Source organism: Neophocaena asiaeorientalis, unplaced genomic scaffold (assembly GCF_003031525.2).
Source record: "Neophocaena asiaeorientalis asiaeorientalis breed wild unplaced genomic scaffold, Neophocaena_asiaeorientalis_V1.1 scaffold478, whole genome shotgun sequence".
Taxonomy (NCBI): domain Eukaryota; kingdom Metazoa; phylum Chordata; class Mammalia; order Artiodactyla; family Phocoenidae; genus Neophocaena; species Neophocaena asiaeorientalis.
This window is the reverse complement of record NW_020173200.1, coordinates 322,946-345,623: the sequence shown is the minus strand read 5'-3', so window position 1 is coordinate 345,623 and position 22,678 is coordinate 322,946. Positions and strand designations below refer to the sequence as shown.

The 22,678-nt window shown below is 52.7% G+C and overlaps 1 protein-coding gene and 1 pseudogene across 1 annotated transcript; both read left to right on the top strand.

Moving 5' to 3' along the window:
• Positions 1-398: 398 nt before the first annotated feature.
• Positions 399-6,420, top strand: EDN2 (endothelin 2). The gene is made up of 5 exons (XM_024744720.1): positions 399-530; positions 871-1,033; positions 2,613-2,735; positions 3,689-3,787; positions 5,690-6,420. Exons 1-5 carry the CDS (start codon positions 476-478, stop codon positions 5,781-5,783), a joined length of 534 nt encoding a protein of 177 aa, XP_024600488.1. The 5' UTR covers positions 399-475; the 3' UTR covers positions 5,784-6,420.
• An 11,434-nt stretch (positions 6,421-17,854) lies between these two features.
• LOC112399547 (60S ribosomal protein L4 pseudogene) lies at positions 17,855-19,992 on the top strand (annotated as a pseudogene).
• The last annotated feature ends 2,686 nt before the right edge of the window (positions 19,993-22,678 follow it).

Below are 22,678 nucleotides of genomic sequence, written 5' to 3'. Positions count from 1 at the left end.
TTGCTTATGGGACCTTTCACTCCAAACTCTGAGCTCTGGGCAAGACCTGTGGAGCAGCCTCGGAGAGGAGGGAGGGGCCTCAGGACACTTGGGGGATTATCTGAGGAGGCCCAGTGGGACTGGGAGTGGTCCCTGGGGGCAGCAGGGGAGCCTCAGGACTCTGGGAGGTGCTCCAGGCTCAGAGGGAGGAGCAGGGGCCTTCCCTCCCCCCTCTTTCCTCCCCCCTCCCGTTCCCCACACCGCGGGGGCTGGGGCGGGCCAGGCGCCCTGGGAGGAGGCGTTGTCCCTGGCTCCCGGCCCACCGGTGCAGCGGGGCAGGGCGGACGGGCAGGGGCGGGGCCGTGCCTGGCGTTATAAGTGGCAGCCAGGGCACCGAGGCAATGAGCTATCGGCTCAGCTTGGCAGCAAGTCGCTGGCAACGGGCGCGCTGCCTGCTCCGGTCCAGCCTGTTCACTCTGCCACCACCACGGTCGCCATGCCCACCGCCTGGTGCTCCATCGCTCTAGCCCTGCTCGTGGCCCTGCACGAAGGTGAGCCCCTAGCCTCGGCTGCTGCAACAGCCTCTGGGTTTGTTTGTCTGTGTCTCCCCCCGGGGCTGCTGTGCGCTCCAAGCCAGCTGAGGGCGTACAGGGGCAGGCACGGTGGCCGCACAGGGCTGTGCAATTAGAGGTGATGCAGTCCCAGGGCAGCCACTAGCCTTTCCCCCCCAGAGCTGCTGGGGCTTCCCCGGGGCTGGCCCAGAGCTCCTGAGCAATGAGAACGCCAACTTCCTCAATTATGCAAGAGGAGGAGCCTGGCGGGTCCCCTATCCCAGCTGTGCCAGGCGCCCTGACCCACCTCTCCACCTCTCTCTCCCTCCTGTGTATGCAGGCAAGAGCCAGGCCGCTGCCACCCACACCCCAGAGCAGCCAGCGCCCTTGCCCCATGCCCGAGGCTCCCACCTGCGGCCTCGCCGTTGCTCCTGCAGCTCCTGGCTCGACAAGGAGTGCGTCTACTTTTGCCACCTGGACATCATCTGGGTGAACACTCCCGGGTGAGCTTCCGTGGGGGTCCAAGTGGGGCTGCAGGGGGCAAGAGTAGGGGGTGCTGGCATGCCGGGGAACCTCTGGCACACTACGGAGCTCTCCCTGGGGGTATTGGGCTAATATCAGTATCAATCAGCTTTTGCTTCAACTACGTGGGGGCTGCCTGAACACTAGAGAGGGCTGTCTCATGAGAATCCTCGCAATAGCCTGGTAAGAAAGTATTGGCTCCATTTTCCAGATCAGGGTACTGAGGCTCAGAGAGGTTAGATGCCTCTCCCAAGATCACGCAGGAAGGAGTAAGTGGTAGGCGGAGGCTCCATCCTAGGTCTGCGGATGCCAGAGCTCACAGCGGCTCTACCATTCTGCCTCTGCGTAATGTCCCAAGAATAATACGATCAATGACAGCACCCACGTCTTGACTGCACCAGTCCCTACGCCAAGCACTGCTGTGCATTATCGTCTCATGAGCCGCCCTCCACCCCCATCCTCCCCATGAGGCAGGTACTGCTGTTGTCGCCAAATGACAGATGAGAAACCTGCTCTGTGTCACCTGGCAGAGCCAGGGTGCGGGCCCAGGGCTGTCTGTTCTGTCTGCACCCGCACTGCCTCCGGGCCACTGCATACTTCAAGCTGAAGTTTCTCTGTGTTTGTGTTTTTTTTCCCTCACCCAAATTACAGAAGACAAGAGAAGCCCGGCACGTAAGCGTGTGTGGAGCTAATCCGCATCCAAACACTGGCTCAGGGCGGGAACCCTGCCAGTCCCTGTGTGCTGGGTCTACCTGGAGTCTTTACAGCTCCAACCACATCGTCTAAAATTAGCACTGGTACCTAAGTTGCTGGTCCAACCGGCCACAGGGTCCCTGCCCTCCCCTGGCCCGCCTTGGCCAGACTGAATCTGAACTCAATCTCAGCTGACCCCACGCACACACACACACACACACCATTTTTAAGTCAAAATTCTAAGAAACAACTTTGCTGTATAGTAGAAACTAACACACCATTGTGAAGTAACTATACTCCAATAAAACTTTTAAAAAAACAACAACAGAAAAACAGACTCTAAGAAACATTTATCACCCTCCAGACAAGTGGTGACCAGGTGGGGGCAGCTTAGCTCTGAGCCTGCATGTTTACTTCTGTGAGATGGCATTTCCTCCCCTCCTCCAGGACAAGCTGAGGGTCTTCTTTGAGGACAGGGGGACCAGCCTGGTTGCATCAGCTCGCGTTCCTGTCCGGGCGGGCAGGGAGGGGCGGGAAGGACAGCTTCCACCCCCTCCTCCCCATGTTGAGAGTCCTACTGAGCAGGACCCGTGGGAGTTGAGGGGGAGCAAAGGCCCAGAGAGGGGAAGGGTCTTGCCCTGGGCTACCTGGCACCTAAGGAGGAGCCTGTGGTGGGACTTCTTGAGGTCAGGAGCTGGTTACTTTTGCTGCCACCCTGGTGGCATGGGTGGCCATCCCAGTGTGCTGTGTGGACAGTCTCAGCTTGCCAGTGGTCCTGGTTTATCTAATCCTCTCTCTCAATTTCTCTCTCTCTCTCTCTCTCTCTCTCCACCCTACACCACTACCTTGCTGGCTGCCCGCCCACAGACAGACAGCTCCTTACGGCCTGGGAAACCCGCCAAGACGCCAGCGCCGCTCTCTGCCAAGGCGCTGTGAATGCTACAGCGCCAGGGACCCCGCCTGTGCCACCTTCTGCCATCAAAGCCCCTGGTAAGTGGGCACCCAGCCTGCAGGGCCCAGGGGTGGCTGCTGGCCTGGATCTGCCCTGGAGGGCAGGGTGTCTGGGAGGCCAGCAGAGGAGCAGGGTCCTAGGGGCCCAGAGGCTGCCCTGGCTTGTTGGGCAGCATACCTTCCTGTGGGGAACCAGTCATCCCTGAGTGCCAACCCCTCTCACTGCCCAGCTCTGGGGGCTTCTGAGAGCATTACGTCCCTACTCCTGGGCAGGGGGGATTCTCCCTAGGTGACAGCTGAGGCAGCTTAGGCCCAGAGAGGGGACAGGACTGGTCCTGTCAGGCTACACAGCTAGTCAGATGGAGAGCTGGGCCTTCGGCCTTGTCCACTGACAAGGGGTTCTGGGTTCGGACCTGAGGCTCAGGGAACTTAGGAGCTTTCTCAGTTGAGAAGTAACATTCGGAGTTGGGAGGTCATGGCACCATCCCAGAGCTGTCACAGAGCTGCTGGGAGAGCCTTTGCCAAGTCTCTGAGCCCTCTGGGCCTCAGTTTTCCCGTCTATAAAAGGGATGAGAGACTTTCTTCCTTCCCTCCTCCACTTGGAGGATTTGGGAAAGTAGAAACTGACTTCACCATCCCTAGCCTCCTATTCCCATGACAGTTTACGAGAAACTTCTCCCCTGAGACTCCAGCTGTGGCTCCACCCCTGCCTCAGTTTCCCCTGCAAAGGGCCTGGCTCAGCTGCAGGTGGCTGGATTCTGGGAAGGCCAGCCACCCAGCTGCCTCATTCTGAGGCTAAGAACACATTCCCCATAGCTCAGTTTTCCTCAGTCCCCACCCCACCGGGGAAAGGAAGGATGCCAGGTGCACAGGGTGGAAATGGATCTGGTCCTGAGGGCAGGTCGGTGGGTGGCGGCTGGGCCAGGCTTGCAGCCAGGTGGCCTTGGGGCTCTGAACAGCCCCTCACTTGGGCCCTAATGCTGTTCTTTTAGGACTGAAGCTGTGGCAGTCCCAGGCAGCGGGTCCTCTGCAGCCGTCTTCCAGGCTGACAAGACATGGGCCACATCAGGAGAGCTCCTCCAGCAGCTGAGGTGAGGGGCACCTGCACTGATTGAGCGTCTTCTGTATGCCTTGCACATTTCCCAATAGAAGTTCAGAGAGGTGAAGGTGTTTGCCCAAGGTCACACAGCAAGCTGTCCTCTGGCTAACTCCAGAGCCTGTGCTCTTAACCACTATGCTCTTTGTTACCACCAGACCTGGAAGTGGACTTTTATAGAGGGTTCGAGGGCTTGTGACTGTGGAAGGTCCACAGGTATTCATTCAGGCTGTGTCTGAATCAAGCATCTCCCACATGCTGGGGTCCAGAGGGGCCAACCACCCGGCCTGGTCCCTCTCTGTGTCCCAGACTGGATTGCCTTCCTGGCGGCCTCAGCATGGCTCTCAGCTCAAGGCTTGGCACCCAGGAGGTGCCCATGAAAGTTTGTCCAACCAAACTGACTTGAGAACAGAAACCCTACAGCCGGGCTTCCCTGGTGGCACAGTGGTTAAGAATCCGCCTGCCAATGCAGGGGACACAGGCTCGAGCCCTGGTCAGGAAAGATCCCACATGCCGCGGAGCAACTAAGCCCGTGCGCCACAACCACTGAGCCTACGCGCTAGAGCCCATGAGCCACAACTACTGAGCCCGCGTGCTGCAACTACTGAAGCTCGTGCGCCTATAGCCTGTGCTCCGCAGCAAGAGAAGCCACCGCAATGAGAAGCCCGTGCACCGCAACGAAGAGTAGCCCCTGCTCACCGCAACTAGAGAAAGCCTGCACGCAGCAATGAAGACACAACACAGCCAAAAAGAAAAATAGAAAAAAAAAGAAAGAAACCCCACAGCAACCATGCAGCGCAGTGACTAAAGGGGCAGCTTCTGAGCCAGAACTTCCTGACTTGAACCCCAGCCCTACCACAAACAAACTTTGTGACCTTGGTCTTATCACTTAACGTCTCTGTGCTTCCAATTCCTGTCTGTGAGGCGGGGACAGCAGTGCATCCACCTCATGGGCTTGTTGTAGGCTAGACAGGTTGACACACATGAAGACACTCAAACAGGGCCTGGCCTGAGGGAGCTCTGGAGGTCTTTGCCATCCCCACCTCTGTCCCTCAGGGCTCCTCGTGGCTGACCAGTGCCGGGGTGCAGCCTGGCCCCTCGGGGGCTCCCATTTCTGTGGGGAAGCAGAAACATAGGAGAAAAGGCAGGATGGTGGGATAGGTAGGACCCAGCCTATACTTAGGAACTGTCTTAGGATGAAAAAATTCAAAATAGGACTTTGCAAGTGTTCGGCACTCCGTCATTAGCAAAGAGTTTACTTTGCCAACCTGTACTCAGTCTCACACAAGTTGAGGCCTGATTTTATTTTACAGACCAAGAAAGGGGCTCAGAGAGGTTGAGACCCTTGTCCAAGTTCCCATAGCTGGGAACCGAAGCCAGCCTCCTAGCTCCCAGTCTAGAATGCCTTGAGCCAGGATGAGGCCACTTGGATGACACCAGAGTCCCCACCAGGGTCTCAGCCAAGTTCAAAGGGCAGCTAGGACCCATACCTGTCTGGGTTGGACCACCTTGAGCTGGACCTTGAGGAATGGGAATTTTAGGGGGTGGAGTTTGGGTGACGGAAGGTAAACAGCCTGGAAGGAGCAACGTGGACAGAGTTGTGAAAGTGGGAAGGCGGTTGGGGGAATCCACTGGGCTGCTCTTAGCCGTCCAGTCACTCTGGTTGCACTTGATGTTGAACATCAGTTTTGCCAAAGCTCCCTGTGGGCAGAGCAGCTTCTAACCTGGTCTGGCCTCTCCTTGATGTTCAGACCTTGTTTTCAGGGTCAGCTGTGGCCACCCGCTGACCCCATGGCTGTGAGTAAGGGATCCGTCCCCTATGGCCGCTGCCTCTCACAGGGAACTCTCAAGTGATCTATATTTCCTGAGATGCTTAATTGACCTCTCTCGATTCCAGGGACATTTCTACAGCCCAGATCCGCTTTGCTAGGCAACAGCAGAAAGCAACAAGGGAGCCCAGGCCTACACACTCCAGGTGGAGGAAGAGATAGCTCTGGAAGCTGGAGGAACTCTGGGAAGAAAGCCTGTGTGGAGCCGGGAGGAGAGGGGCATCCTAGGGCTGGGAGACCCTCCACCTGTTTCCTGGGCCAGGAAACCCACCTGCTGGAGTTGGTACAAGCTCTGGCCTCCTCGCCCTGTGGAGGTGGCCTCCCTCAAGGCAGCTCCATGCCCTCACATTGCCCGGGAAAGCCATCAGCCCCCAGGCTGCAGCCCGGCCCCCCATGCTGGCTCTGGCCCGACAGCCCTGCTGAAAGGAACGGCGTGGGGAGTGCGCTAACCTGGAGGCCACATTCCAAGAGGTGTCCTGTCTAGTGGCTACAAACCAGGAATGATGTGTGGTGGTGGACGTTCACAACTAAGCCAGCTGTAGAGGCTGGATGGGTCTATCCAGGACTGAAGTCCCAGTTGGGCCCCGTCTGTCCCCTCCAGCTCTCCCTCCCCAGAGTCCTTGTACCCTCATACCCAGGGACACTCCTGATGAGAAGGGCCTGGTCTGCTTCACCTGTCTGTATATAACTTATTTGCTCTGAGAACTTTGAAAATTCTGATTATTTATTTTAATGTATTTTTTTAGACTCTCAATTATTTACCTGCGAACTTGTGTTTGTAATAAACAATGAAAGGGTACTCTAGTATTTTGTCTTGGCTGAGGAGGGAGTGGGAGGCATCTCTCAGCAAGGGGCTGCTTGGAAGTGAAGGGAACACAGGAAGGGGAAGAAAAGAGCCTGGGACAGGTGGCTCAAGCCCTGACTTCCACACCCCTTTGCCCTGGCTGGGCATCTCTGGTTGCTAACCCACCCTCTCTGGACTTTTGTCTATCATGTGCCTGGACAGCCATTTGCAGTTTTTTTTTTTTTTAAGTTTATTTTATACTGGGGTATAGTTGATTAACAATGTTATGCTAGTTTCAGGTGTACAGCAAAGTGATTCAGTTATACATATGTATGTATCTAGTCTTTTCAAATTCTTTTCCCATATAGGTTATTACAGAATATTGAGCAGAGTTCCCTGTGCTATACGGTAGGTCCTTGTTGGTTATCTATTTTAAACATAGTGGTGTGTATATGTCAATCCCAAACTCCCAATCTATCCCTTCCCCCCACCTTTCTCCTTTGGTAATCATAAGTTTATTTTCTAAGACTGTGAATCTGTTTCTGTTTCGTAAATAAGTTCATTTGTATCATTATTTTTAGATTCCACATATAAGTGATATGATATTTGTCTTTCTCTGACTCACTTCACTTAGTATGATAATCTCCAGCTCCATCCATGTTGCTACAAATGGCATTATTTCATTCTTTTTAATCAGCCATTTGCAACATTGACATCCAAGGTTCCAAGACCTATGTTTCCATCAGGCCAGTAAGCGATGGCCAGACCTTTCCCAAAAGCATATTTGGAAGGAGTCAATAGTGTGAGGGTGCCAGGACCCACTTCTGCTCTAGGTGCCCTGTCCCGCCAGGGGCCACCCCTGAGGTCTGGAGCAAATCTCTCCAGTGAGGGCTGGGGTCGGAGGTATTCCAAGGCTGTGTGCAGCCCTACTGGCCAGTGATGGGTGTTGTGATGGAGCCACAGTGTGGCCCTTGTCCCTCACCCTGGGCCTGGGACAGACCCTGCTGGGGTCATTCAATACTGCTCTGACTTAAGAAGCCCAGGGTTCTAGGACTGGGCTGGCCAATCATGCCAAGGCCCAAGAAGCTGCACACCTGGGTCCCAGGGATGGCCAGAAGCCAGGGCCACCCCCGCTGGCAGCTGTCTAGTCCCATAGCCTCCATTACTGCCAAATCCCCCTGCAAGCAAGCTGTTCCCTTTTCCCCTGGCCGGCCTCTGCTGGGAATGGCAGACTGTGGCCTGGGCCAGCTATTGAAAAATAATTCTTTACACACTACTGTAAGCCTGCCTTGTCCATGAAGCCAGCCCCGACCCCCTCATGGGAGAATAACATGTTGACACATATTAAACTCCTACTGTATACTGGCACTTTACCCAGATGAACTCACTTCATCCTTGCCACAATCCTATGACATAGGTACCTTTATTATCCCCATTTTACAGATGAGGAAACTAATGCACAGAGAAGGCGATTGACTTGCCTAATGCCACACAGCAAGTGAGTGGCAGCATCAGGATTTGAACCCAGAGTCTATAGTACACATGTACATATTGAAAAAATATTTGTTGATTGAATTCATGGATCACCACTGTAATATGACATTGAACAAATCTTTCCCTTTCTGGGCCTCAGTTTTTTAATCTATAGAACGGAAAACAATAGTCTCCACCTTGTAGAGCTGGTGTGAACCCTAAATGGATAAGTGATGGTGCTGGGCTCAGCCGTGGGCCTGATAAGAGGCAGGAGCTGCTTGTCAGGCCATCAGTGGTGATGATGTAACGCGTGGGACAGCCACAGAGCTGCAGGACCTGATGGGAAGGGAGATTGGGGCTGGCTGGGGTGCAGAGGAGTGGTCAGAGAAAGACTCAGGACAAAGATGCTACTGCCATGGCCTGAAAGAACAGTGAGACTCAAATCAATAGAAAGAAAATGAAGAGGGAGCCCCAGACAGAGGAGACAGGAAGGGTAAATGTTTGGCAGTGGGAGTGACAATGGCATTCCCCATGGAGGACCCCATGTGGCCAGAACATGGTCGGGGGAGATGGCAGCAGGACATGAAGCCAGAACACCCTGGAGGCCAAAGTAAGGAGGCTGGATCTTGTTTCATGGGCCCTGGGGACCCATGAAAGATCTACCAGCACCGGGGACCTGGTCAGAGCCCGGCTTTGGAAAAATGCCACCAGAGGGCCGCACAGGGCAAGAGCAAATGAGGAGACAGAAGACAGAGAAGCAAGTTCACTACTGGCCCTTAGGGGTCCATTCTGGGTGGTGAGGGTTGGTGTGATGGAGCTGGCCTAGTCACTTACTTCCTACTGCAGCCCAGGATCCCAGCACACCTCTCAAATCTCACTGAGCCTGACGCAAGGGGAATCTCACTCCCCAGAGGCCCAGCATCCCATTCAAAATGACCCTGCTCCCTTGGAAATCCCAAAGCAACAGCCAAAGGCAAGGCTAGGCAGCTGTGTGGGGCAACCCCAGGATGAGCAACGTAGGTTGAGGGTGTGTCAGAGGCCCAGGGAATTAGGCATTCACTGCCCTGGCCAGAGTTCAGAGATCAGTGACCCAAGTGATTAAGTGACAGCGATGATTAAAGGGAGGAGAGGAGGCCCAGGAAGCAGGTAAAGAAAGGCAAGAAGATAACACAATCCCCTGGATCCTGATTTCCAGGAAACGGGGGCCCCTGGCTTGGGCCCTGCACGAAAGAGAGCCCTGCTCTAGCCCTCCGCCAGCCATACCTCTCTCCCGAAATGAGAAGAGTGCAGGGCCGAGGGTCGTGGGCACTCAGAGTCTGAGCCTGCTTCTGGACCACATTCCAGGTAGCCGGGGCCCCAGAAGTGTGGGGCAAGGTGGGATAGAGTTTGGACGAAGCAGAGGAAAATTTACGAAGAGCGGCTGTCAAGTCAAATTGAACCCTGGGAAGAAAGGCGTCAACATTTTAGAAAGTTTGTCTGGATTTTGTGGGACAAAATCTCCCCCTTTTCCTGCCTTTTTCTGCCTTTTCCATCAACTCTCACAGGTTTTGTCAAGGCTTTCTGAGCCAAGTTTGTGTTCCTTTTGATTGGAACACCAGGCAGAGATAGGCCAGAAGCGGGCACAGGGTGACCCAGATTTATGTGGGTCACATGCACACGTGGAAGCAGAGGCAGAAGGGAGTCCGGTCCCATGTCCGGGGCTATGCGGCCTGATACATATCTAGGCTACAGATCGGCCCTTTCCTGCCCTGGGCTGCCTCTCCCTCCACCCCTTCACCCAGCCAAGAACCCCAAGGAATTAGTTTCACTCTTGTTTTCTCACTCTCTGAATCTCAGGGTTTGGGGTTGAGAAAAGTCATCTGCCTATCAGAGCAATGAATCGTTGGAATGTGGCCATCCATACATTCAACAATTACGAACAATCACAGTTCAGAGAACGAGACAGACACAGGCCCTGCCCTCACAGGCCAAGAGAAGAACCCTTCAAGAAAGCCCTGTTAATATGAAGATAGAAGTGATAGCGAACATTTATTGAGCGCTCATTAAGCTCTCACTGTGTGTGAATTCCTTGGCTCCTCGCAGCAACCTTACGCAGCAGGTTCTATCATTATTACTCCCATTTTAGAGAAGAGATAACTGAAAGGTTAAGTAACTCACGCAGATCTCACAGCTAATACGTGGCTGAGCTGGGGATTTAAATCTCAGGCTCTCAGCTTGTATGCTGTCCTGCTGCTCTAAGAGGGTAGATCCACAATGTGATGGAGCCCCTGGTGGGGGAGCCCGGGAGACTTCCTGAAGGAGGTGACGTCTAGGCCAAGATCGAGGAGATCAGTCAAGGGAAGGAGGAGGGTGGATAAGAGTGTTCCAGGTGGAAGGAACAGCAGAGATGAAGGCTCTGTGGGGAAGAGAGCTATTCTCAGGGAGCAAAACAAGGAGGGGGCATGGGGAAGGCTGGAGATGGGCAGGCAGGAATGGGCAGTGCCCTCCTGAGCACCTGGCAGGGGGAGGGGCTACAAGCAGGGAAATCCACAGCAGCTGTCACCACCACCTGCCCCCAACCTTGCCACAGCCTCAGACAATTTCTCCCTGGAGAATACTACCATGCCTGAAACATGCCTTTGGATCAAACCACACTTGCTGCCCTTGATGTCTCACAGGCTGGCAGGGAAGACAGACAAGGGCAAAGTGAAGGGACAGGAAGTAGGTAAGTTACGGGCTGCCCTTCCAGCTGGGGGGGCGGGGGTGGAGGGGAGGGTTTGGAGAAGGAGTAGGGTTTGCACATGCTGGGATGAGGGAAAGGGCTGGAGTATGGAAGAATCCGAACAGAGGCAGCCAGTCTGATCGGCAAGGGCCAGGCTGGGAACAGCACCCAGTGCCAGGAATTCGAACTTGAACGATGGGGAGCCAGCGAAGGTGGCTAATCAGGGGAGAGAGCCAGGACAGGAGCTGGCCTTGGGCGGCTGGCTTACCCTTGGCCCTTCCCATCCCCAGCCAGTGCTTCCAGCTCAAAGGGGCCCTCCCAGCCCCTCAAAGGGGAGAGCAGAGTGTGGGCCTCTCCTCTGCCTGCCAGGGACCTGAGCCAAGAGCCCTCAGCAGCTCGGAAGGGGGCCATGTGCGGGCCCGCCAGGAACTCTGGAAGAGGAATGTGGCCTAATTAATTCTCCAAAGCTCAGAGGGCCTCGCCTTGTGGGAGCAGCTGCCAGGACAGGCCTGCCAGGACGCCACGGGCCCAGCCCGTCTATCACTGTGTGCGGGGACAGCAGGCTGGGAGGCCCAGAGACAGGGGCCCAGGGGGCCAGCCCCTTGCCTCCAGGCACACACGTGTCCTCCAGCCCCTTCACAGTAAATAATGCAATAATAGTAACAGTAATAGCAACAGCGCTTGAGGGCTTAAAGTGTGCCAGGCCCTGTGTGAAGCCTGTTGTACTCACTTCTCATCTAATCATTACAAGGAACCAGTGAGGTGGGTACCGTTATGATCTCCATTTTGCAGATAAGGAAACTGAGGCTCAGATGGGTGAATTTCCCAGACCAGGATCCTGCAATCAGAAAGCACAAGCAGGGAAGCTGGGATTTGGACCTAGGGAGTCTGGGCCCCAAGACCATGTTGTCATTACCACCATGCTGGGCTAGCTCAGCAGGGGAAATCAAGGCCCAGGGAGGTGGGATGCCTTTCCCAAGGACAGTGGATTAAAAAATGGCCCTGGGATGGTGAATGGGGTAAGTGCCTGCAGGGAGAAAGGCCACGCCCCTGTCCTCTGCTTGGATCGCCTTCCCCTGAGGTTTCTTATGGGGCTCTTCCTCTCCTGGCCCATAGGTCACCCTCAGGGACCTGTGATTCGCTACTCCAGGCAGACGGGGCTGGAGGAAGCGATCCTGTCTCCTGGAGTCTCCACCCATTTGGTCCCAGTGACAAGGTAACAGCACCGCCGGCTGGGTGGCATGTTCTCAAAGACTCCTCCTAGCGACCCTATCCCCCCTCCATGGGCTGGGGGTTGAGGGTACACCATGGCCATGAGAGACTCAGAGTGATGCAGAGACGGGCTGGACCAGGGCCTTTCAGCTAGAAAGTGGCAGACCCAGGACAAGATGGGCACCCAGACTGGCCTGAAGCCGAGACTCTGCCCTTCCCCGACAGCAGACCAGAAGGAGGGCAGTGTAGCCACATCCCATCCCTTCTCTGACCCTGTTTCTCATCCGCTGTATGGGGATAAGAGGACCAACCATATAGGCTTGTCCTGGAGTTCATTAATAACAGCTCACACACTATGGGTACTTCTTGTGTCAGGCACTGTCCGAAGTACTTTATTTAATTTTTAAAAATTTTCCAAAACAAGATTTTATTCATGGCTATATAACATATCACCGTAAGGCTGTACCACATGTATTTGTTACTCTGTAGGTGTGTATTTAAGTTCGTCCCATTTCCCACCAATCCAATAAACACTGTGTGCTACATTTATACGTAAATTTTATACTCATTCCTAATTCTTTGCTGCTGCATATTTTTTATTGGGACTTAATTCACACCCCATAAAATTCACTGTTTTAAAGTGTACAATTCAGTGGGGTTTTTTTTTATATATTCACAGTTACACAACCATCACCACTATCTAATTCCAGAACATCTCCATCACCCCAAAAAGAATACCTCACCCTTTAGCAGTGACTCCCCATATCCCACTTCCCTGGTCCCTATAAATTAGGAATCTACTTTCTATCGCTATGGATTTGCCTCTTCCAGACATTTTATATCAATGGAATCATACAATAAGTCGCCTTTTGTGTCTGCCTTCTTTCACTTAGCATAATGTTTTCAAGGTTCATCTATGTCGGAGCATAGATGTCGGTATGTCATGCCTTTCCATGACTGAATAATATTCCCTTGTAGAGACAGGCCACATTTGTTAATCCATTTGTCTGCGTTGTTTCCACTTTTTTGGTTTAAGCATGTTATTTTAGCCCTCAGCGACCCTCTGGGGAGATGCTGTGTTATCATCATATAGACAACAAGATTGAGGTCCAGAGAGGTTAAGTAACCCACACCAGGTCACTTAGCTAGTGAGCAGCAGTGGTGGGCTTTGCCCCAGAAGTCTGGCTACAGAGACCATGGCCTTAACCACTAAGCGTCACTGTCTCCTCAGTCAAAGTAAGATAGTGTAGGTCAGCACCCACGGCAAGCAACTGCACCAGAGGTGGCACCCATAGGGCACTTAGCGAAGGGTGGCTTTTCTCAGCAGCATTTCTGAAGGTGGCAGAGCCAGGGTCTGCCAGGCAGAACCCCAAGCTAGAACAGGGGTGTCAGGACACCCAGTGATAAAGGATTGCTATCTCGGCACATGGGTAGTTCTCCCAGGGGACATCTCTCCACACCTGGGGGGAGCCGCTCCCTCTGCAGCGCATCTTTGGCCTGCACCCCAGAGCCCATCTCTCCACCCATCCCCACCTACACAGCCATGGCTCCTCTCCTGGCCCCAAGGCCCTGCCACTGGGCAGCTGAGGTAGGATCCTTGGGTGAGGTCAAGGTCAGAGCTGCAGTTGAGGTCATGTGGATGGGTCGCTGCCTCCTCTGGCCTCCATCTACTAAATAATGAGATAAGAAATCTTAATACTTTCTCTTTTTTTAAATTACAAAGTTAGGACAATACATACACAAGCACTTGTGGCTTTAAAACAATGAAAAGAACATGGGAGCTTCTAAAATAAAGTTTCCTCCTGACCTCCCTCTCCAAGGCAACTACTCTGAGAGTGGGGTAAGTAGCCTTTTCCTATGGATTCAGGTATATGTTTTCTAATGTTTTAGAGGTGTTTGAAATAATAAATGGTGACATAAGTCTCCCTATTCTGAGACCTTCTTTTCTCACTCCAAAGGCCTCTCACTTTCTAGACCGGTACACAGAGATCCACCCCCATCTTAATTTTAACAGCTCCACGTGGTCCCTGGCATGGACAGACTGTTGTTACTTGACCATCACCCGCTGATGGCTTTTGGAAGGCCTCCATTTGTCATTTTCATAAACATGCTGCAGTAGACACTTTGTTTATACATCTTTGTCCTCAAAGAACCGATTTTTAGACATGAAATTGCTGGGCCAAAGACAAGCACATTTTAAATATTCTGCCAAGAATGAGGTCCTAATTTGCAATCTTGTCCCCCCTAGGTGCAAGTGCCCTTTCCTCACAAGCCTTCCAGCACAGGGTTTTATCCATCTCTTATTGTTTGCTACTCTGATAGCGAAACCACTTCTTCACAAGGAATCTGATATGCAAAAGAGATACGCCTGATGCCACCTGGATTGGGGAGGGTGAGGGGCCTGGAGACGCTCCATGTCCCACCCTATCCCCTGCTGCAGAGGACCCCTCCTAGGGTCTTCCAGCGCTGCTCTCCAGGATCCTGTTTGGCTGCAGGCCTGTCCGTCTGAGGCTGGCGTGAGCCCCCAGCCTCTCAGTCCTGCCCAGTGGTTTGGCCCTGCAGGGAGCTAAGGATGGAGGAGGGGCTGGCCAGTCTACTTCCTCAGCTGACTCCACCCTTCCCAAATAGATGCGCCTTTGATTAGGGCGCTCCTGGCGACAGCATTGTCATGGCTAAGCACGTGTGGTGGGGGACGGTGGGCACCTGAACCTGCAGATGTGTTGGAGAGGGGGATCCTGGGGAGTCCTGCCTCCCCCTCAGCCTGCAATCCAAACTAGCCTTTTAGAAAAGACTGGATCCTGGTCTTGCCTCTGCCCAGGCCTTGCTGTGTAGACCCAGGCGTGTCACTGTCCTTTCTGGGCTCCAAGCTCCCAGCTGCCAGGCCGGGGAAGTCCCTCTCACAGGGTAGATGCTGAATCTGCTCCCGCTGGAGACTCTACACTTGCCACGTGCATGAGTCACTCCGCAGGGGGAAGGATGGCTCCTGCTGGGAGTTGGCAGACTCAGGGCAGGGGAGGGGAGGCTCCCTCCCTGCGACTTTGATGCTGCGTGGTGAGCTCGGCACACTGGAGTCCCACCTGGCTAACGTGAGACCAAGTGTGAGCACACGCACGCAGGGCACACCAACGTGTGAAATGTATTCTCGTGTGCCGACCGGGGATCCTTCTGCTGGTGTCCAGGCATTCAGGTTTGTGTCTCGTATGATGGCTGTCCATACACAATCCACCTGTGTGCACGTCGACACGTACAAGTATGTGTGCCTGAGTGTCCCTGAGAGTGTAAGTCTTCGCCTGGTTGTGGCTGCCTAGATGTGTGTGCATACGTGTGCCTACATCCGTGTGCATGCGTGAGAGTGCAGGCGTACCTGCAGGATGTGCGTGCAAGTCCGTGATTAGGGATTACAGGTGTGTGGGCGCACCGGTGACACAAGCATACAAGCTAATGTGTGTGTTTGTGTCTGAGCATGTGTCGGAACACATGCGTAGAGTGTCCGTAAGTGTGGATGGAGAGCATCCCCGTGTGTGGGTCTAGAGGTGCTTCTGTGTGCGTGTGGGCACGGCTGCGTATGGAACTACTGCAGTGTGTCTCTCTGCTGTTGCACACACACACAAGTGTGCATTTGCACCCCAGGAGGTGCCACCTCAGGGTCTGCAAACCATGACATCTCCTCCAGGGCCCATCCCACGTGGCCTGGACCTCTCTCCTCTACGCACAGTGAGGAACCAACAGAGGGACGGTGTCATTGCTTTCATTACAGGCAGATTGATTATTTTAGTAATTAGTAAGTCGTTATAAACCTTACTGAGTTTAAGTACAAACATGGATATATCATAGATGCAAAATGCATATGGAATCTGAACAAGAACATGAAAGTGAAGGATTTCCCACCCCAATCTGGGATGGCAGTGGTGGATAAGTACACGCAGGGTTCAGAAAGGCAGGAGAGGGAGGGGGCAGAGCAGAGAACCCCTGCCTCTGTTTCCAAGGCTGCCCAGCCCTGACCTCCCTCCCCACCCCCACCAAGGGAGATATTGTTCTGGGCCCAGATGCCCCCAACTCTGGTTTGAGTGGGAGTGGGGGAGTGAGGGTGTCAGACCATCCCCGGCTCCGACAGCAACCAGGCAAGGCAGGTCCCTTCTCAGCCTCCCTCTGTAACTCAGGGGTAATCATACCTACTTGGGGTTTCTCAAGGAACCTCAAAATATAAGCTCTGATATCTGCCCACCTCCTTCCTCCCCTCAGAACAATTTCTATCCCCACACCCCAGCTCCTCCGCTCCTCTCTCAGCCTGAACTGCCTCCTTGCCCCAGGCCTGACCCACGAACTGCTACCGCCTGTCCAAACCCACACCCGTGCCACCACCCAGGCACACATTTGTCATCTCAGCTGGACTGTGAACTCCCAGGGTAAGAAAGGCTCAGGCATTCCTGGGTCCCTAGAGCCCACGCCAGCCTGGCACGGCTTAGATATCAGGCACGGTTTGATTTTAGAAACTGAAGATAAGGGTAGGGGAGGGAGGAGGGCTCTGGGAAGAGCAATGTTTGGTAAACACGGCAGGTCGTTGGGTGTCCCAAGTCTGGATGAGTCAGCCTGACCCTTGGCCTGGAGGATGGAAGGAAAAGCATCATTTATCAATCTCTACCAGGTGCCAGCATCACCCATGCACTTGATCCCCACCACACACCTGGGAGGTAAGCAGTATTTTTATTCCCATTTTATAGATGCAGAAACTGACGCTCAGAGAAGAGGAATCAGCAGCAGAGCTGGGACTCAAGCCCTCCTAACTCAGCACCTTCACCAGGCTCTCCCGTCATGTTCCATCTCTCCTTCTCAAGCCCCACCCACATTCCCAGCACTTGGCAGAAGTCCGTGGCTCTATCCCAGGGGCTTTGGAAAATGCCCTCAGGAGCAGCCCTTGATCATAAAGGATAGGGGTGGTGGATAGATACCCCAGCTTCCTCACGCCGTGGGTGGGGTGACCCTGAGACTGTTTCCACGCCGTCTCCCGGAGGTCCCCAGTGGGGCTGAGCTCATTAACTTGCCTGTGTTGGCTGCCCTTCCGGTCTTACTTCCACGTCCTTTATAGCTTCCTGGAATCACCTCAAAAATAAATCCATGCCCTCAAATCCTAGCTCAGGTCTTCTCCGAGGGCCCCAACCCAAGACTGAGGGGCAGCAGCCATGAGTCCCTAGGAAGCCAAGAGGACCTCGCTGCAAAGGCATCTCTGCCTCAGAGGCCCTGAGACACGTGCAGGGCCAGAAGCACCTCAGCACAAGTCTGGGGCCATGGGAGGAGCCCCGGCAGGCGGGAGGCCAGCCCAGCTGCAGCTCTAGCGCTGTGTACAGTATCAGGTCGGGGTACAGGGCTGCAGGTGCACCAGGGTAAAGAGGACAGCAGGGTGTGAGTGCAGCAGCTGATGGGAGCAGTGCTTATCTTAGTGCCCAAGACCACACCCGTACCTCCCTCCCTTCTGCAGAACTGGGCCAGGGACACCTGTGTCCTGGCAGGCCCCAGGGCAGATCCCAGCTAGAAAACCCCAGGGCCCTCCGCTGACCCTCTCCTGCTCAGCCCCTCTGGTCTGGGTCCTGGCAGAGCAGGGACGCTGCCTGGGGAAGGTCCTAGACAGGGATCTGAGCAACTCAGTGCCTCAGTTTCCCATTCATGAAATGGCACAGGGCCCTGGTGGGGCTGAGGAAGTGAATGAAGGCATCCCAGCATACCTCAGAGGGATCCTGTTCTCTGATTCTGCCAGGAAATTATTTGCACACAAAACATTAGATGTGGCACATCTTACACCCCTAAGCCTTTCAGAAGAGGGTATTACTTAATGCAGAGGAGTTCAATTCTAATGGTGGAAATTCAAGCATTGGAGAAGACATAGCTTGACTTTGCAGATTGGCCTTCCTTACACCCCTCAAACCACACCCTGTCAACCCCCAGGCAGGCAGTGGAAAGAGCACAGGCTTTAGTGCCAGACAGACTTGGGCTCAAATCCTTGGTGACTCAGAAAAGCCCCTCAACCTCTCTGAGCTTCAGCTTCGTTGGCTGTGAAATGGGTCGACAATGCTCACTGACCCACGTAAGCATCTTCAATCTCCTTTAGTCCTCCGTCTGGTGAAGAAGTAACTCTGATCCCCAGTTGATACAGTAGAGACCCAGAGAAGAGGAAGCAGGTGTTAAGGAGGCCAGCCCCTGCTCACGTGGGTCCACAGTGGTCCAGGACCTGCCTGCCCCCTGCCCAGGGACCCCTGAGGCCTGGGCTGTGCCCTGTCCATTCCAGCATTCCCCTGCTTGGCCCAGCCCTGACCCGAGGCTCACCTACTGCCCGGTTCCTGCACAGCCCGGTTCCTGGGACAGCCAGGGCTGGGTCTTCAGTATCGGCATTCCTCTGGGATAAATACCTTTGGCCTCAGGAATGCTGGGAGCTGGGCCAGCTGGGCCATGACCTTATCCTACTCCCCTGAGACGCTCTTAAAGCCTCACAGCACCTGGGCGAGGCAGGCATGGCCCAGCCTCGCCCAGAGGGAAACTGAGGGTCGCTGACTTCATCCAGAAAAGGAAACCAGAGGCCTCCGTGGTTATCCTCAGTAAGGATCAGGACAGCAGAAGATGAAAAATGAAATCAAAGCAAGCAATGGACTGGCAATTCCACTTCTGGGTATATACCCCCAAAGAAATGCCTAGAATGATCATCAGAAAATGTATGCTAGAATGTTCAGCTTTTCCTATGGGAGCCCCCGGGTTGTGAGACGCGTGGTCTTCTCCTCTCCCGGCCGTGGCGTGTGCTCGTCCACTGATATCAGTGTACTCTGAAAAGGGGGAGCCGTCTGACAAAAATGCCACTGTGCCTGCTGTGTTCAAGACTCCCATTCGACCAGATATTGTAAACTTTCTTCACGCCAGCTTGTGCAAAAACAACAGACAACTCGATGCTATCAGCGAATTAGCGGGTCAGCAAACCAGTGCCGAGTCTTGGGGTACTGGCAGAGCTGTGGCTCAAATTCCCAGGGTTCGAGGTGGCAGGACTCACCGTTCTGGCCAGGATGGTTTTGGAAACATATGTCTTGGAGGCCGCATGTTTGCGCCAACCAAGATCTGGCAACGTTGGCACCGCAGAGTGAATACAATGCAGAAGCGATACGCCATCCGCTCTGCACTGGCTGCCTCGGCCTTACCAGTGCTGGTCATGTCTAGAGGTCATCATATAGAGGAAGTTCCTGAACTTCCTTTGGTAGCTGAAGATAAAGTTGAAGGCTACGAGAAGACCAAGGAGGCTGTTTTGCTTCTGAAGAAACTTAAGGCCTGGAATGATGTGAAAAAGGTCTACACCTCTCAGCCAATGAGAGCTGGCAAAGGGAAAATAAGAAACTGTTGCTGTACCCAGAGCAGGAGACACTGCATCATCTGTAATGGGGACAGTGGTATCATCAAGGCCTTCAGAAACATCCCTGGAATTACTCTACTTAATATAAGCAAACTGAACGTTTTGAAACTTGCTCCTGGTGGGCATGTGGGACGTTCCTGCATTTGGACTGAAAGTGCTTTCCGCAGGTTAGATGAGCTGTATGGCACTTGGCGTAAAGCTGCCTCCCTCCAGACTAACTATTGATACAACCTCCCCATGCACAAGGTGCTCAGTACAGACCTTAGCAGAATCTTGAAAAGCCCAGAGATCCAAAGAGCCCTCCAAGCACCATGCAAGAAGATTCATCTCAGAGTCCTGAGGAAGAATCCACTGAAAAACCTGAGAATCACGTTGAAGCTAAACCCATATGCAAGGACCACACGCCGGAACACCATTCTTCTCCAGGCCAAGAACCGCAACATCCAGATGCATAGGGCTGCAGCAGCAGTAGAAGACAAATCAGATGAGAAGGAGGTTCCAGGCAAGAAGTCTGTGGTGGGAAAGAAGGGAAAGGAGGCTGTTGGCATTAAGAAGCAGAAGAAAAAAAAGAAGAAGAAAGAAAACAAAGAAGAAAAAAAGAAAAAAAAGAGAGGGGAAAAAAAAGAAGAAAGGGAAAAAAAAAGAAAACAAAGAAGAAAAAAAGAAAAAAAGAGAGGGGAAAAAAAAAAGAAAAAAAAAAAGAAGCAGAAGAAGCATTTGGCGGGAAAAAAGGCGGCAGTGACCAAGAAACCAACAGCTGAAAAGAAGCCCACAGAAAAGAAACCCCACCACAGAAGAAAAGAGGGCTGCTACATAAACTTAAATTTGTTTATTTTGTAAAGGTCAAATCATTTTGGACAGCTAATTTTGAATAAAGACCTGATGAAACAGAGAGTGGAAAAAAAAAAAAATGCTCAGACTGCCCTGGTGGCGCAGTGGTTAAGAATCCGCCTGCCCATGCAGGGGACACGGGGTCAAGCCCTGGTCCGGGAGGATCCCACATCCCGCGTAGCAACTAAGCCCTTGCGCCACAACTATTGAGCCTGAGCTCTAGAGCCCACGAGCCACAACTACTGAAGCCCTCACACCTAAAGCCCATGCTCTGCAACAAGAGAAGCCACCACAATGAGAAGTTCGCACGCAGCAACTAGAGAAAGCCCAGGTGAAGCAACGAAGACCCAACACAGGCAAAAATAAATAAAATAATAATTTTAAAAATGTTCATAGCAGCACTATTTATAATAGTCTCATACTAAATGAAGTAAGTCACAGAGAGAAAGACAAATATATGATATCACTTATATGTGGAATCTAAAAAAATGATACAGATGAACTTATTTACAAAATGGAAACAGACTCACAGACTTAGAGCAGGGATCCCCAACCCCCCTGCCATGGACTGGTACCAGTCCGTGGCCTGTTAGGAACCAGGCCTCACAGCAGGAGGTGAGCAGTGGGGGAGCGAGCGAAGCTTCATCTGTATTTACAGCCGCTCCCCATTGCTCGCATTACTGCCTGAGTTCTGCCTCCTGGCAGATCAGCGGCGGCATTAGATTCTCATAGGAGCGTGAACCCTACTGTGAACTGTGTATGTGAGGGCTCTAGGCTGTGCACTCCTTATGAGAATCTAATGCCTGATGAGCTGAGGTGGAGCTGAGGCAGTGATGCTAGCAGTGGAGAACAACGGCAAATATAGATTATCATTAGCAGAGAGGTCTGACTGCACAGAGACCATAGTAAATCAATTGCTTGCAGACTCATGGCAAAACCCTATCAGTGAGTGGCAAGCGACAATTACTCATCTGGTGGCAGCTTTATTGTGGCAAGTGAGTTGATGTACTTCAATTGTACAGCTGCATCTAGTGGCAGGCTTTAAGTCAGAATCCGACACGTTTTAGTCTGCGCGTGGCCCACCCATTAATTTATCTACTTCCATCCATGCCTCTTTCCCACACTGCGTACTTGTCTCAGCCACAGTTTTGGTAAGCCCCCAAGCTAACCCTAGCCAGGATGAGTAAAAACACAAACGTCACTGGAGAGCTTCTTTGGAAAGGGGGAAAGACCCAGTGATGAGACAGCAGAAGACTCTAAGACTGCCGACAAAAAGAAAGCTACATTTAAAAGAAAATACCAAGAGTCCTACTTAAATTACGGGTTCATTGCAACAGCGGATTCACACTCTCCAAGCCTGCTTTGTATAATATGTGGCCACCGGCTATCCAACGAAGCCATGAAACCTTCAAAACTGCTTCACCACATGGAGACCAAGCACCTGCATTGAAAGACAAGCCTCTGGAGATTTTCAAAGGAAAAAAACCATGAACACGAAGAACAGAAGCAATTATTGAAGGCCACCGCTTCATCAAATGTGTCTGCACCGAGAGCATCACTCTTAGTGGCTAACCTCATGGCTAAAGCTAGGAAGTCCTTTACTACTGGTGAAGAGTTGATCCTGCCTGCTGCTGAGGACATTTGTCATGAACTTTTAGGAGAGGCTGCAGTTCAAAAGGTGGCACGTGTTCCTCTTTCAGCTAGCACCATAACTAGACGAATTGATGAAATAGCAGAGGATACTGAGGCACAATTGTTAGAGAGCATTAATGAGTCACCACGGTATGCAATCCAGGTTGACGAGTCTACCGATGTTGACAAGGCAACAATGCTTGTTTTTGTGCGATATATTTTTCAGGAAGGTGTGCATGAGGGTATGTTATGTGCACTTTTGTTGCCAACCAGCACCACAGCTGCGGAACTATTCAAGTCTTTGAACGATTACATATCAGGAAAACTGAATTGGTCATTTTGTGTCGGTATATGCACGGACAGAGCGGCTGCCATGGCTGGACGGCTTTCTGGTTTCACTACTCGAGTCAAAGAGGTCACTTCTGAATGTGAGTCTACGCACTGTGTCATCCATAGAGAACTGCTGGCTAGCCGAAAAATGTCACCTGAACTTAACGTTTTGCGGGAGGTGATTAAAATTATCAACCACATTAAAGGACATGCCCTTAACTCACATCTGTTCGTGCAGCTCTGTGAGGAGACGGATGCAGAGCACACACGTCTTCTCATACACAGAAGTGAGCTGGCTTCTAAAGGTGAATCACCGGCCAGAGTTTTTGAGCTACGAGAGCCGCTCCAGAGGTTTCTTTTAGAAGAACAGTCCCCGCTGGCAGCACACTTCAGTGACAAGGAATGGGTCACAAAACTTGCTCACTTGTGTGACATATTCAACCTACTCAGTGAACTCAATCTGTCACTTCAGGGGAGAATGACAACTGTGTTCAAATCGGCAGATAAAGTGGCTGCTTTCAAAGTCAAACTGGAATTATGGGGATGACGAGTGAACACTGGGATCTTTGACATGTTTCAAACATTAGCAGAGATTTTGAAAGAGAGTGAGCGAGGGCCTTCTTTCTCCCAGCTGGTGCATGATCACCTATCTCAGCTTTCAAAAGAGTTTGAACGGGTTTCCCTGGTGGCGCAGCGGTTGGGAGTCCGCC